The sequence below is a fragment of the Melanotaenia boesemani genome, chromosome 13 (assembly GCF_017639745.1).
Source record: "Melanotaenia boesemani isolate fMelBoe1 chromosome 13, fMelBoe1.pri, whole genome shotgun sequence".
In the NCBI taxonomy this organism is placed as follows: domain Eukaryota; kingdom Metazoa; phylum Chordata; class Actinopteri; order Atheriniformes; family Melanotaeniidae; genus Melanotaenia; species Melanotaenia boesemani.
Window position 1 is genome coordinate 22,869,601 of NC_055694.1, and position 15,474 is coordinate 22,885,074.

Consider the following 15,474-nt stretch of genomic DNA (forward strand, 5'->3'; position numbering starts at 1 on the left):
CTCTTCCTTCACACACGTTCTCACCCTGCTTTTGTTGTGTACCACCTATCTGCGTCATATGTGCAGCAACAGTCAGTTACATCAAGACTAAAAGTGATGTTTTTATTTTCTACGGTAAATACAGTGATGGTGAAACTGAAAGGTTATTGTGCAATGCAAATTACTTTGCTTGATTTTATTAGATACTCTGCTCCACCAAGCTGATAAATATACATATACAACAAGCCCACTGCATCTGGATGGGAAGCACAGACAATGAGATACTGTAAACCTGGGCTTTCATTTTACCATCAAAGTTAGCATTAAGCTGAACAGAAAATGGGCCTATTTACAAGAACACATGTATGTTAGCGTAAATTCTACCAGGCCGTGGTAATGTAAAGTGCTTAAATAGCCTGCTGGACCTCTTTTCTAGGTTTTTGCAGATTTGACAAAGGAGTGAAATTTGTTATATAATGTTAAACAAGTGCGACAGACTGGTGACCTGTCCAGGGTGTACCCTGCCTCTCACCTGTTAAAATGCTGGGATAGGCTCCAGCTCACCCGCGACCCGAAATGGAATAAGCGGTCAAGATAATGGATGGATGGATGGATGGATGTTAAACAAGAAAAAACCGAGAGGAGGCATTTTTAAGTACCACCTGCCAAATACTTGCATCACAGTCTTGACTGTCTTCACACTTTGAGTCATGTGACTAAAACATTTCACATATTGGTCAAGTGTGTAAAAAAGGTCACTGGTTGCAACCAGCTGATTGAGCCGGTGGCTCATTGACACACATTACCTCAACAGCTCACAAAGCGAATGTCCCATTAGAGTTTGGGAATATACTGATATTGACATTAAATATGACATGAAATATCAATATGTTGATTATGCATTTGATAATATGATTTAATGCTGGCTAATAAAAATAATACTAACTGAAGATTAGTACTTAATTTTTAAAAGGTTTTAGTATAATTTGAAAAGAAATTAAAAAACAAAAACTGAATTGCTTATATTAATATTGCAATAATATTGTTATTGTGATTGTTTTAGACTGTAACAATCTTGTAATGGAAATTAATATTATTTATTGATATAATATTCCAACTACAGTTTCTAAACCTGAAATTTTCCACCAATCTGAATGAAGTACAGAAGCTTTTTGGATAACAGAGGACTCCACCTCAAAATCCAAGAAAATAAGTCTTTCCTTCTATTTGTACACTTAGGCAGAACACAAGTAGGAAAAGAAACATGTAGTAAATCAACTTACCAGTATCAGATATGCTATAAACTGGTGGGTTTTGAGGGTCCTTGGTAGTCTGATTTCCAGAAACAAACTAAAAAAAAAAAAAAAAATCTGATGCTATTCAGTGTGTTCATTTTTTCATCATCTAAAAAAAACTCCCTCATCAGCAGGTTGAAGTCTTACTGATGTACTGCCTGCCCTCTAAAGCCCAATATCAAATGATTTATATTCCAAATATCCCCAAATGCTCCTTGAGTGCTGTTGTCACAGAGCAGAACTGAGTAGGTGACTACATTGCCTCCCACTCTCAGTCAGCCTGGGCCTCTGAGACTCTGTTCCCTTCATCTCAGCAGTGAGTGGATGATGATGATGATGTTTCTGCTTATTAAAATGCTAACACAGCTGTAGATCAGTCCTCCTCATTTCCAGCCTCATGCTGCACCGTCTGCGTCTCCAGAGAGCCTTAGCTTAATTGTTCTTGATTATGTTTTTTCTCTTTTTTTCTCTGCAGCAATAAGTGGATGGCAGTGCCCTCCCAGATCTGGCAGATTTACGTGCATTTCCTGGAACGGGTGGATGTCAGCTGTGTGACTGGCCAGCGGAGCTGTCAATCACTAATTCTGAGGGGGAGGCAGCCTGTTCGCAAGGTCAAATGTTTCTCATCACATCCCGAGGAGACTGAGGTACATGTTTCACAAGTTTCACTTTTTAAATTTAGAAATTTTATGTAAGTGAACTCCATCATTGGATGTCAGTGTAGGAGCATGCTTTTTCTGGCGTGGGTTACATCCCTCTATCAAGACATTTTCTAAACAGAAATGAGCTCTTAGCTGTGTGCAGAGTAGAGATCTTGTTAGGTTTTATTAAACCAAGACTCCACTGATAGGCTTTCAAGAGGTCATTATTCTGTCTCTTCCTATGTCCATAATTACCCAGGTGGGTCCAAGTAGACCTTTACCGGTCCTAATCCTAAATGTGTATTTTTTAATGTGTATTCTAAATTGGCCTAGGGTTTAACCTGATGATTACTTTTTAAACAGTGATGTGGTTTTAGTTCTTTTTGCTTTAAATAATATATGCACTGACTTGACTGCTACATGACTGACTGCTTTCCAAAACATGTTTTATGTGTAGCTCTGAGTTATCAATGCATCTGTTGCATTTTGTTTATTCCCAATTCAATGATTCTCTTAACATCCGATTCCTTCATAAACAGTCAGAAGTGGGGAGGGTGAGGGTAATGGGGACCTCTCACACCCCTGTTTCCCTGGGCGCCGCTGGGGGCGGATTTGGGACTTGTTGTCCTTTGGTCCGCTGGTGACTTCCCCCACGGGGCATGATGGGAGGGTTATGTGTGATGTGGTTGTGTGAAAGTGAGTGTTTATGGGTGTGGCACTGGGGACGTTGTGAGTGAGGGGTTATATGGGGTGAAGGTTGGAGTGGGTGGATGGTTCCCAGGGTGTGCGGCTGGATCATCGGGGTGGGTGCTGGCCTTCCGGGGCATGGTGCGGGCCCTCTGCCTTGGAGGGGGGCCCTGGCTACCCTGGATAGTTGGTGCCTGGCAGGGTCTGCGGCTGCCAATCTTGGCCCGCTGGGGCCTGTGCCCCCTGACTGCAGGGGGCTCTGGCTGGAGCGCTCCTCTGCCACCCTCTCGGTGGGACCGGGCCGTCTTTGGAGTGGGGTGGCTTGGGTTCTTGCTCCGGGATTGCTGCTGATGACCTGGGTCTCTGGGTTGCCCTAGTCTGCCTTTAGCCTCTGTGGAGGCATGGTGGCATTTGCACGACCTCACTCACCACTCCTCATCACAGTTATTGAGTTGTCCAGTGGGTTTATACACTAAGAGATACTTTTATTTTTTCTCTGTGAGTAAGTATCTGGTACTTCGGTTTTTGAGATACGTTGGTGATATGTTCTTTTGGTTTGGTTATTATTTAGGAACGCTTGATTGCTGTCAGCTCTGTTTTTCTGTAAATGTCGTAGGAAATTTTCTGGTGTGTTTCTATACAAGTGTTGTTGTGTAGTTTGGATTGAAGGGTCGTTGCTTCTGTCTGTGTTTTGTCTCCTCTTTCTTTTTTCTGCTTTCCCTTTTGCTTCTATTTGCTGTCTTCCTTCTTTTTTGTCCCCTTCAGTCTGGTCCAGGAAGATTACATAGATTCCATAACAGTAAATAAATTAATCAGATTATCAAGAGAGGCTTATATCAATAAAGCTCCCCTTGGTAATGCAAATTTTTCCAGCACAACACAACAACTAAACTATCATTCGGCTTGCTAAGATGCTGAACAGGACAGGTTAAAAAAAACAAAAAGCAAAAACGAAACATCTGTTTCCATCTTATTGTAGTATTATGATTTGTGTCTGCAAGACTGATATGGTATTACTATGACCACTGAAACAGTAGGACAGTATTTAAATCAGTGTGGGCCAATGAAAACAGCTGAAATGATTTACAGACTGCACCTACAGCCCGTGACATTAGTTCGAGCCAATTTTTACTCATATACGGCCATTGCAGTAAACTGAAAATATAAAATAGATGAACAACAATACGAGATGATGCATGGTGTAAGGTTTTATTACCATAACAATAGCCGTGCAAAAATTGCATCTACATGGTGGTGATAAAAAAAAAAAAAGAAAATCAATTTAAAGTCAGTAGTTCTAACAGAATGTGATCCATGTGCTGATAGTGATAAGCACAACGTTGTTTGTGGCGATGAAAAGTGAACAGAATGGGGTCTTGCTGTCACTGCAGTCTTGACAAAGCAATCCAAGATGATGTTGCTTCGTGTACTGGTGCTGTAAGCCATTTCCAATTTGTGGACATAGTTAAATACATGGTACATTTTAAAAATTTTCTCTTTTCCTCACAATATTACGATATGCATGACAGTGGACCTACGTCCTGGTCAGCACAATTTCTTAAGGGGCTGGATGCATTTTTTGAATATTTGAGGCATGCTCGATTAAAATGAAGCTCTAAATTCCAAATCCTCCATTGTCCTCTGTTGGAGTCATTCATGGATCTTTTGTTTTATACTGTTTGTGCCTCATTGTTAATTTGACAAAGCACATCTGGTACAAAAAAGAAGAAAAAAAAAGGATGCGCTGCACAAAAGACACCAAAAAGCAGAAATTTAATCATAACAGCCCAAGCCATATCTCAATTCTTACATATCTAATGGGAAGTTGAAAGCTTTGCTCCTGCCAGGTTTCTTTCAGAATGAGAAAATGATTTTCTGCTAATTATTCTCCTACCAGCATGAAACAATGGAATAGCAAGTCTCCTCTGTAATAGTCCCAGGTTAGGATTCAAGCCATTATCAAGAACAAACGAATGCTGACTGACAGCATAATGTGTCTTCTCTTGTCATTTAATTTTATTTTATTAAGTTCCACTACTCTTTGCAATTATGTGAGATCTGAGTTTGACACATCTGAAAATTTAGCGGTGGCCTTTGTTCACTGAAGACGTGAAAAAGTATGTTTATGCTCATCAGATTGTCCTCTATTTTAACAGATTGTTTCTGATGCACAGCAGTGTACTAGAGCAGAGAGTTTGACAGTGCTTCTCCCTCAGAGTTACAGTAAGAGTGTATTTCATAATACTCATCATCATTCAAAAAAACGGTGATGGACTGTCACAGTTTCCATGTGTGCACACTGTACGACCCAAACATGTTCCCCTGTAGAAACAGGGAACTGTCTGAAAGAGTGACAGATGTATTTTTTACAGATTTCACCGTATGCATCAGTAGTAGCTTTGATCTGACTCTCCGCAGGTTTGGCTCAGTGTGGAATGCATTGGAGGAGTCTTACAAAACAGGATAAAGCTCAGCGTCAGAGAATAGCTTTGCTTTTCTCAAAAGATTGAAAAAGAGCTGCACAGTAAATCTCATTCTCACATCCTTGTGTCTGCCACTTTTCTGCCTCTTCTTTCTCTCGTTTCTTTGTCTGCCCCCTCTCTTTGCCTTTTTCACTGAACCTCATTCAACCTTTCTCTCACCCACTCTTCTATAATCTGAACACCCTTTTCAGCTGCCTCTGACTCTTTTAAACACCCTTTCTCATTAGTTCAGTCCTTTTTCACCTCTTTTTTCCTTTCTGTGTCTTGGTCAATTACTTTGTTTCCCCTTTTTGTGTCCTCTTCATTCTCACAACCAACCCAATCAACAACAGCTCGTCACCTTGTTGCCAAATCCAATCCACCTTCAACACCCTCACTTTTCTGTAGGTGGACCCGGCCGGTGTGTTTGTGTTGCCTCCTGCAGCAGTGCAGGAGCTCCAGCTGAAGGTGCAACCATGGCGGGCTGGAAGCCGTTTCCTGTATGTGAATGCGGTGGATGTGGAGCAACAGCAGCTCGTCGCTGCCTGGCTGCTCTGTCTCAACGTTCACCGCCCCGTGCTGTCCAAGGTAGCTGTTCTTTCTCTGACCTTACCTCTTAAAAGTCATGTATGTTTCTTTTTTTCTTGCTCTCATCTTCATTGTTGAGGATTTGTCTTTTTTTTTTTTCAAATGGTACCTTTTAGTTCCAGACCAGCAGTGTACCAAATCCACATTCTGATTCACCTTAGAATATGGTGTCAGTGTTACATTTTACCTGATCTAGATGTGAAAAATACAAGCTGTGGCCTTATCCCAACAGAGGAAGAATGATGCTGTATTGTGATATCAGCTTGTTTTCCCTCATCATGTCAGCAGAAAGATGACTGTGTATCCTTAGTCTGCTTGAATAGCAAAAGCCATATCCACTCAGCTGCTCTCCATCTGGTCAAACTGTTTATCATTCTATACTACTGCTAATAACGTGTGCAGAATGACCTTTATTTGTTTATAAAGCCATGATATGGCCTGTTCTCAGAGTATTTTACAAACTTTCTCAAGTAGGGACATCAAAGTCAGGTTTGGGTCAGGCAGTCTTGAAAAAAGTGGAGCTGTGTGGAGTTCAAAAGAGGAGTGAAAAATAAAACATGAGACAAACTGTGTGTACATGCACTCACAAACATGCACAAATACTTGAATCTGAGCAGTGGCATTGGCTCATGATTTGGGAAGGCCCATTCACAAACAACAAATAAGAAAATAAGATTTTATCATTATTTTAACTGTATGATGTGAATGCTGTTACGAACATTTGTATGATGAATAGCTGCCTTAAAATGTCTCACTCAGACTCAGAGCAGTTGGTGACTCGGTACACATTCAGTGCTTAAGTGCTTGAATCATCTTTGTAGCTCTCTGGGGCAGCTAGACTTCCCCTTTTTACGACTTTTGCCAAGAAAAGGCTAAGTGTAGCAGAACCCAGGTCACCATTCAGAGCCAATCCATTTTATAACTGCTGCTTCTCTATTCCTGAACAGTGTGTCTAACTGGTTGTGTATCTGACTGGCTGACCCGCTATGACCTATTATGTTCACCAGATTTTAGCATTTACCATGATCTTTCTCCCCCCAACTTTTACAGGTTTACCACTGTGCCTTGGACTTTCAGCGTCTTTGCTAAAGACTTAAGTGAGCAATCCACGTGGCATAAACTGTCTACATTTGTGTGTGCAGGCATTTGAAGTGTGTGTCCCAGTTGGTAGTGGGCGCGGCAGCTCCAGGAAAATCACCTACACAAACCCATACACCAGCAGCCGCACATTCCTACTCCGCTCTGACCATCCAGACCTGCTCCAGTTCAAAGAGGATAAATTCCAGGTAAGATAAGGCAGGTCTTACAGACCTCCACCTCTCGTTAAGAGTCCAATCAATACTTTGATTAGCATCTTGACAAAACCGTGTTAGTTAGTTTCCTTGGATTAAGGGGTGCCTATGCTGTCAACACAGTGTAAATAATGTCACTAACATTAGTTCAAACGGACAGAGCTGCTGACCTTGCCTGATGTGCATGCTCATAAAGAAAACAGCAGTCATTGCACTTCCTGTGTATGAAGCTGTATTTACAAAAATAAGTATCTCTGAGAGATACACAACAGAAAGATGAGGCTGAAGCAATCCCTATTTAAACCTGACGGTTTCTATGGACATAAAGTGGAACAAACATATTTTTGAAGCAGGTGTAGTTAGACTGAAATATATCATTATTGGATGTTTCAGCAATGTTCTACATTTTAGTCCTCACACTGTTAAACCTTGCTGTAAACTGTGACCAACATGCTGATTGCTTATTCCTTTATGCCTTAGCTGGGAGGAGTGAATACCTTCCTTGCCTGTTCGCAGAACAAAGCTCAACATTGCTGCTGTTTTATTAACAAGAGTCAGTCTCTGTGTTTCTTGCTGATTCATTTACTTACTCACATAAAACACTGAAATTTGTGCCTTCATTGTCGTTCATTAGCTTAGGATGTGATTAAACATGCAAAACAAATAGGACAAAATCCTATTTCAGTATAAAACAAATGAACAAATACATTTATGAGATGCAACAGGCACTTATGTGCAAAAAAAAACAATTAGTCCTGGTGTCTTTGGCCTGAAGATGTTCATCATAAAGGAGGAGGACAGTCAGCAAGTCTCCAGATGCCTTCTAAAGAATTTATTGTACCCCTCACACCAAGCAAATGAAGACAACCTTTTCTCTTTTTTGGCTTAATTACCTTACCATGATAAAACCAGCCTTCAGGTGGAAAAAGCAAAGAAGAGATCAATATGGCCATGCTGTTAGAAGAGATTACATTATAAATCCTCAAAATAGACCCATATTTCTGCTGTGGCTATTAAAAATAAAATACAAGAAGACGGTTAATGTCTGACTGAAATACTGTGAACACAAACAAACAAAAAGTGCAAATAAAGACCTTGTGGGCTATGAGCCCTGACAAGAAAAGCATTACAACATTCTGCACTGTCTCCCTTTAATTAGAGAGAAGAGTAATCCAAATTGCAGGCTGCACAGAGAAACCGGTAATTTAGACCGAAGCAAGAAAAAAAAGATTGTGATATTAGTGGGTTTGAAACACTGGGAAGGCAAACTATTTTGCCTTTCCTTGTTAAATTATTTTCTTATTTCAGACTCCACTTATGAAATTAGGCAGGAGATATCCTAACACTGTGTGGATAAGCAATTAAGCATTCTTCTATATAGGATATTTATGTCCTGTAACATGTTTTATTTTCTGTGCAAATTAAGGTAATTACTGTTAATCTACTGCTTGCAGTAGAGACACTAAAACTAATGCGGCCTGTTATTAGCTCTGCATGAGAGCAAAGTATACCTGAGTGGACAGTGCTCTGTTTCAGGCTTTCCCTTTAACTTATAATTTTTAAATCTTGGTCCTTTACTTGAATTTCATAGTTAAGTTTTAAGGGCTGACCTCTTGTCTGACAGATCTGGTCAGAATGAAGGCCTCAATAAGTAACTGGCATGCAACCTGGGTTTTTTTTTTCTTTAAGCAAAACTGAATTATTTATTTAATCTCAGGGTGTGAAGACATGTGCATATCACAGACTGGTAATGGGTGAATACAGAAGAGTAAGTTTTTTTTATGGTGATCTTTAGAGGCAGGTCTTTGTAATCAGAGCTCCATTTGAAGAGAGCTCCTTTTGGGCTAACCTGTCTTAGGAGCATTATCAATAAGATTATTGCAACAAGTTTGAGGCATCAAATCCTGGCTTGATACTGACTATAGGCTTATGTATTAATGTAAACATTATTACCGAAGCCTGTCAGCTTCATCCTGGATAAACATGGTTGATGTGAGCTAAGCAGCTACACAGAATCACCCTTCCTTCAGAAACCAACAGTGGAATTTAGAGATGTTGCCCACATCAGTCCAAAAAAAGCCAGTGTGAAACTCATAGGGCTCTTTTAGAACGTTTCAGGTCCCAAGCGTTGTACAAAGATCAAGACACAGAGTGAATAACACAAGATGTGTCACATGTCCAGGGTAAATAAGCCTCTCTTAGTTTCCCAACCTTTCCACTCCTTGGGTTCAGATCCAGTGTTCCTATGGCTTACCTCCCCAACATGGATCAGCACCACCAACACCATGGAGATTTTCCTGATGTAAACAGTGGCGCTGTTCAGATTTTTTTTTTTTTTAATCCAAAAAAAAGATTTAAGCTTTTTTTTAACTGATTTCTTATCAGTTCAGTTCAGTGTTATTTGGAACTACCTGGTTCTTCAGAAGAGTTTGTATTTTGATGATTTATTTATTTATTTGTCACAAGTGCTTGGTGTAAACAAATCATGGTTTCTTTTGATGGTCAAGATTTTTCATCACAGCTGAGTCTGTTATCTTCATCAAGGGGTTTGCTAGGACATCCTGGTGAATGAAGCAAAAACATTAGCTCATATTAAAATGAGCCCAACTCACATGTCTTTGTCAGCTTCTTGCCCAGCAACTGCAATCTTTTCAAGCTTTTATCACCCCTTGAGCTTTAATTTATACTTAAAATAGCAGAAGCTAACAGAGACGGATCCTAACCAACTGAAGTAAAGTGACTTGCAAACCTTTATCGGAGTAATTACTTCGAGCTCGGGCATGCATTGAATCAGATCCTTTTGATTCCAGCCAGAGCCAAGCCACTTTCTTCAAATTCTGCTCTTAAAATCCTTAACTTGCTCTGCTTGATTTGACTTCACAAGGGGCCATGAAGGAATCTCCATCAGGTTTATGGACTGAATAACTGAAGTAGTCTAAAACAACACAAACCTAAGGCAAGAACAGGGAAGACACATTTGCTGTATTTAAGAAAAAATGCATCAGATTAGGAAAACCAAGTCAATCTCTTAATCTTAAACATAAATGTTGAACACTGCACACCGAACTTTACTTTTTTTTTCATAAAAACAAGAAAACATGCAGACCAAAGTTGGTTATGTTCACCTTTATGTTCACTGTGTTCAGATCGATGGAGGAGAAAGTTACACCATTGGGTTACGATTCGCCCCCAGCCAGACCCCCGGCTCCGCAGAGATCCTGGTCTACGTGAATGATCTGGAGGAAAAGACCGAGGAGACGTTCTGTGTCAAAGTTAACTATTCCTGATCTGAAGCATCCGTCCTGCAATACAGACTCATCTGTACTAAAAATGTGTTTTCAGAGTGGGAAACTAATCAGTGCTGCCATTTTTCTACATTGTGGTTGTAACGTTCCATTAGTTTGATATTTAAAGAATGAACACATATTTTATTGCCTGCTGGTTTCTTTTTAAACTTTTGTAAAAGTTGGTTTACTTTGTTCTGTCTGAATAAGCTGCACAAATTAACTTAGGTTGCTTTCTTGACTAGGTAGTTGCAGACAAGTCTATTTTTGAAAGTTTTTACACTGCACATTGTTGTGGTTTTATTAGTTTTTTATTCACAAAGCAGATAGAAATGTGTAATTTACGAGAGCTGCTGAGATTGTTCAAGTAGTGAGCTGAAATGTCTAGCATATGTTTGACAGTTCAAGCCCAAACCATCTGAATGTAGTGTGAGAGTGAGGCTTTACAATTTCATCCATTTTAATTACCCAGCAAGCCCTCTAGAACGCTGCTTGATGGTGGAGTTTTAATCTTAGACAAGCCAGGGGTCCACACTTCACATCCCCCCACTTTCTAAATAACTTATCCTCATCATCAGCATCATTAGAAACATGGCCGTAATGAGGTATGATTTTTCAGTGAGGCACACATCTCTTCATATCGCCCTCATTAACACCAGCACCTTTTTAAACCCGCCATGCTCTCCCTCCTGTTTGCTCTGCTGTCTCTCTCTGTTTGAGGTGAAGAGAGAGAGAGAGTGAGAGAGAGAGAAGGCCATGCATATTGTGTTATGTAACACAGTTACACAATCCCTCCACCCCCCCATTCCCCATGCCTCCCTCCCTCCTCGCTTTCTCATTAAAATGCAGGCAGCAAAATAAGCCTCAGCGCAGCAGCAAAGCCTAATAAAACAAAGATAGCTACTAAGCCTCGTGTGCTTCATCTTTACCTTCTCTAACATCTTGTTTCAAGCAGAAGCATCAGTGTCGTCTGTTTCTTGTTAATGTGTTTACAGCTTACAGTGATGCACATTCAAGCTTTATCTGCTCAGTTATTGTTACCTGTACTTTGGCATTCTGCTACAATGCTAAAGATTCACTAGCCAACTCTGGGCATGTGGCTGAAAGGTTGGGTTTGAAGTTTTAGATTAAAGTTTATCTTAAAACAATACTTAGAAGCCTTATGTGTAACACATGACTGCTGAGTAATAGAACAAAAATGAAAGTCCACATTTTTCTGCAAGAAATGCAAAAGTTTATTATTTTTTATGGCTTTCAATCTTACCAGGATAAATCCAGACAATAAACTGGCATAATGAGTAAACCTACACAGAAACCACACGGTTTGACTAAAGACACTTCAGGCTGTGACGTTTCAGCAAACTCACATGCAAAATAAACTCTTCAGTGTAGTCCTAATGAACTTGGGTAATGAATAAATATTGTTAAGTCAGCATTTTGCAGCAGTTTCTCCACTTCCGAACCATGATTCTCTTGGAGTGGCCATGATAATGCTGAAAGACATGTTATAAAAACAAGGTTTCTGCTGACACAACTTGACCAGGTTCTCGTTTTTAAATGGAATCCACAACATTTCACTTTGCTTGCTTTACCTTAGAATATTACCTACATATGTTAGAAGGTTTTTTATTTTTCCTCACAATATTACCAGCATTAAGTTGATATGCACATCTTTTCATGCTTTATCCCTGCTGATTCATTAGCGGATGTTGGTCACGTCATCCGTCACATTTGCACTGCCAGCATTCGCTTTTCAAGACAATTACAACAGCTGTCTCAAACTGGGTTTGGCTGGGCTTGTTAAAAAACAAATATGAATCACTTTGTTGTGTCAGGTATGACACAGTCACTAAAGGGTCCAGTTTGAATTGATCAATTTTAAAGAAAAAAAAAAGATTAATGGTAAAACTGCATTATAATTGGTTAATGCATTACGTTGTTATTACCCTGGACCTGTATTTGCAGAGCAAAATACAGGCGAACAACCATAATGCAGCCGTGAAGCGCACATCCAAGAAGAGTGACATTTAGTGGGCAATGGAGAAGAAGAATTGGAATAATTACTCCCAAGTGTATAGGTTGTGTCATAGCTTACCTTGTCCTTGGTATTTTCCATGTTCTGAACCCCTAGTTAGCTTACTTCCTGTTTTATAAAGCTGAGACTGATGAATTCTGGCATTGTCATCTGGAAATATACTCTGGCCCTCAAAGAAGAAAAAATGTGTTGGTGAGAAAAGACCTGGCCATTCATTATATTCAGGTGGTCATAACTCTGCTTCTTCAGGCTTGTAGTAGGTATCAGGCTTGATGGGTGCAATACTTCATCCACTGCTCATTTAATCCTGATGTGCCCATCACACTGACCCATGACCTTGTTTTGTTGCTCCTGAACAACAGTCTTTATTCTCCGTAGCAAATTTATTTATTTATTTCAGCCTCACAGTAAGCGATTTTCTCAATTCTACACAACTGTTTGGGCTCAGTATTTCAGTTAATCCAATTTAGCTTTTTTTCCGACTACATGATGGTTCATCTGAGTATTTGTTAACTCACTTTCAGTAGTTTCAGCAGTCTTGTGAATGAAATATCTGGGAGGCTCTTACCTATTTGCTTAGTTAAATCCAGGTGGTGATCAGGCAGAGTAGATGCTATTTGTTTTTGGCTACTGGGCGAAATGTTTGCAATCTCCAACATGGCCACAAGTGGTCAGAAATCGTCTCTAGACTGTTTTGTAATCTAGTTTATCAGTGCAGTGACAAAAATGAATGGAGCATTTATTGGCCTTTATATCTGTTGCAAAACATTCAGTTGATTTCCGCTTGAGAATGTTCAGATCATGTTCACATCAGTACTACTGACTTATTGTTATCAGACTGCTTTTATTCTTTAATTTACAATATTGATTACACTCATAAAACTGATGTTTTATTTCTGGAGTTTTTAAAATCGGTCTTTGTGCTGGTAATAAGGAGAAGCAGATTTACATTTCACAGTTCTCCCATGTGTTTCTCATTCATATTACCCAAGGTTATTCGGTTTAGCCTTACTGTGGAGATGTTACTGACTGAATTTGAGAATGTTTTCTAGTTTGAAGTATGTATAAAAAAAAAAACAGCTCAAGGCACATTCAGGCACATTCATGTTTACTGATATCTCTTCAGTAGAGGGTTATTTTGTTTGCTTTTGCTTTCACTGATAAGTATAAGGAAATGCATATGTTCTACTTACTGGAAGTCTTTGTCATCTCATATATACAGGGGCGGACTGGCCATCTGTGAGTTCTGGAGAATCACAGAACGGCCGGTGCTATAGGACGGCTGGCGGCCGGTCCGGCCGTCACATACAGTATGTAATTTGCATCAGCTGTTATGTAACGGCCGGCCGCCAGCTGTCACAGCAGCTGATGGCCGGCCGCAGACGTTACCAGTGCTACAATCTGCTGTTTCACATCTCAGACCTGTAGGTGGCAGCAATGCGCTTTAAAGTTGAATGTCATCCGCCAATGCGCACAAATTGCACAGCAGAAGAAGAAAATCTAAAACGAAGAGTAAGATAAAATCGAGTATGGAAAGTACTACGAATAAAAAACGGAAAGAAAAAGGTGGAGCAGAAAAAGCAAGGGATAAGAAAAAGCGTAATTTAGATGATGAAGCTGCAAAATGCCACAAACTAACAGATATGTTCAGGAGCAGCAGCAGCAGCAGCAGCGCCAGCGGCACAGAGCCAGCCAGAGCTAGCAGCAGCGCCACGGCAGCACCTGTTCATAATAATGAGGGACAGAGAGTCGAGCTTGTGGAAGTTCCACAGACAGACACAGGGCAAGTAAGTATGGAACATAAGAAAGTAAGAGAGAGTGACATGCTTGTGCTGACATGAAATAAAAACATTACTGTAGGAGTTGAAATAGCTAAACTTGAAACAGTTATGCTGTTAAATGCCACATGTAGGATTATTATTGAAAAATAGTAAATAAAAGAGAAATAAAAAAAGACAGTAGGCAGTAGATAGTGCTTTCAGTTTTTACTTCTACGTTTTATGTTTTAAAAATTGCAGTAACATACAGTTACTTCTCAAAAACTAGACTTTGAATAAAAAGGTTATATTTTTAATCTGGTGTTTTTCATTGAAATGGTATATTTGTGCAGTAAGATAATTTAAGTTACTGCTTTAATAAAGATTATTAATTGATTAAGTTTAAAAAGGGAAATAGCGTGAATATATTATTTTGTCTTTGGACAACATTATATTGTATGGTGTTCTGTGTTAAATACATAAAACATTTTTTTAAATGATTTTAATTTTTTTAATAACTTTTTAAAAGTCTATTCATCATTTGTTTATTCAGGTCGAGCATAGACCAAGGCCCAGAGACCCCCCCAGCTCCACTTTAAACTGCTTTGAGCGCCCCAAGCCTGATAATCACAGTCTGGATGTTTTTTTTTCCTTCCATCCACAGAGAAATACCAAGCAGCTTTTGGTACAGAGGCTTTTTAAACACAAAGATGGCACAGACCGAAAGTGGCTGACATACTGTGAGGCAAACCATACACTTTATTGTGTGGTATGTTTAGCATTTGCAAAACCAAATGTAAACAATCCATTTATAAGTGGTATGCAGGACTGGAATCATATCAGTCAGAGAGTTGAGGAGCATGAGCGAAGCAGCATGCACAGAGGTTGTGCTGAGGCATATTTTTTGAGGGCATCCAAGTCAGATATAGCCAGCTTAATACATGGCCCCCAAATTGTGGCTCACAGAGATCAAGTTAGGAAGAAACGACAAGTGCTGGAACGTGTAGTTGATGTGGTGAAGTTCATTGGAAAGAGAGGACTGAGTTATCGAGGACAGCAGTCGGAGGCAGCATACACTCTTGATGACCACAACATCGACCATGGCAACTTTTTAGAGCTCATCACTCTTCTAGGGAAATACGATGTATGCCTGAAGGAACATCTCACTGAGTGCATAGCAAAAAGTAAACAGATGCATCAGTCACAGACCAGGGGTCGTGGTGCTGCTGTAACATTTTTATCCAAAAACACTGTGAACACAGTCATCTCCACAGTACAGTTGCTAATTCAGGAGACCATAGCAAAAGAGGTTGCTGAAAGCAAGATGTTTTCTGTTCAGATAGATACAACCCAGGACATCACATCCCATGAGCAGTGCTCTGTAATTTTGAGATATGTTACAGATGCAATTCAGGAACGGCTTCTTGCAGTGGTCAAGTGTGAGGCATCCACTG

General features: G+C 39.9%; 2 protein-coding genes across 3 annotated transcripts in view; both read left to right on the top strand.

Annotated features, from left to right (window-relative positions):
- nphp4 (nephronophthisis 4) overlaps positions 1 to 11,522 on the top strand; it is a 184,646-nt gene extending 173,124 nt beyond the window's left edge. The window contains exons 26-29 of one of the 2 annotated variants that reach the window (XM_042003774.1): positions 1,750 to 1,921; positions 5,473 to 5,652; positions 6,795 to 6,938; positions 10,091 to 11,522. In XM_042003774.1, coding sequence (XP_041859708.1) covers positions 1,750 to 1,921; positions 5,473 to 5,652; positions 6,795 to 6,938; positions 10,091 to 10,231 — 637 coding nt within the window. In that variant the 3' untranslated portion in view covers positions 10,232 to 11,522. The remainder of the gene's footprint in view (positions 1 to 1,749; positions 1,922 to 5,472; positions 5,653 to 6,794; positions 6,939 to 10,090) is intronic. The other variant, XM_042003773.1, reaches the window with a different exon arrangement.
- A 2,129-nt stretch (positions 11,523 to 13,651) lies between these two features.
- Positions 13,652 to 15,306, top strand: LOC121652114. Its single transcript, XM_042004697.1, has 4 exons — positions 13,652 to 14,050; positions 14,574 to 14,746; positions 14,987 to 15,164; positions 15,283 to 15,306. Exons 1-4 carry the CDS (start codon positions 13,718 to 13,720, stop codon positions 15,304 to 15,306), a joined length of 708 nt encoding a protein of 235 aa, XP_041860631.1. The 5' UTR covers positions 13,652 to 13,717.
- The last annotated feature ends 168 nt before the right edge of the window (positions 15,307 to 15,474 follow it).

Bases quoted from the DNA above. Each gene is read 5' to 3' on its own strand.
- LOC121652114 (XM_042004697.1), top strand. From the start codon at position 13,718: ATGTCATCCGCCAATGCGCACAAATTGCACAGCAGAAGAAGAAAATCT. The intron at 14,747-14,986 runs GTGGCTGACATA...TGTGGCTCACAG, and splicing joins AAAGATGGCACAGACCGAAA to AGATCAAGTTAGGAAGAAAC. The intron at 15,165-15,282 runs GTATGCCTGAAG...CTGTGAACACAG, and splicing joins CTCTTCTAGGGAAATACGAT to TCATCTCCACAGTACAGTTG.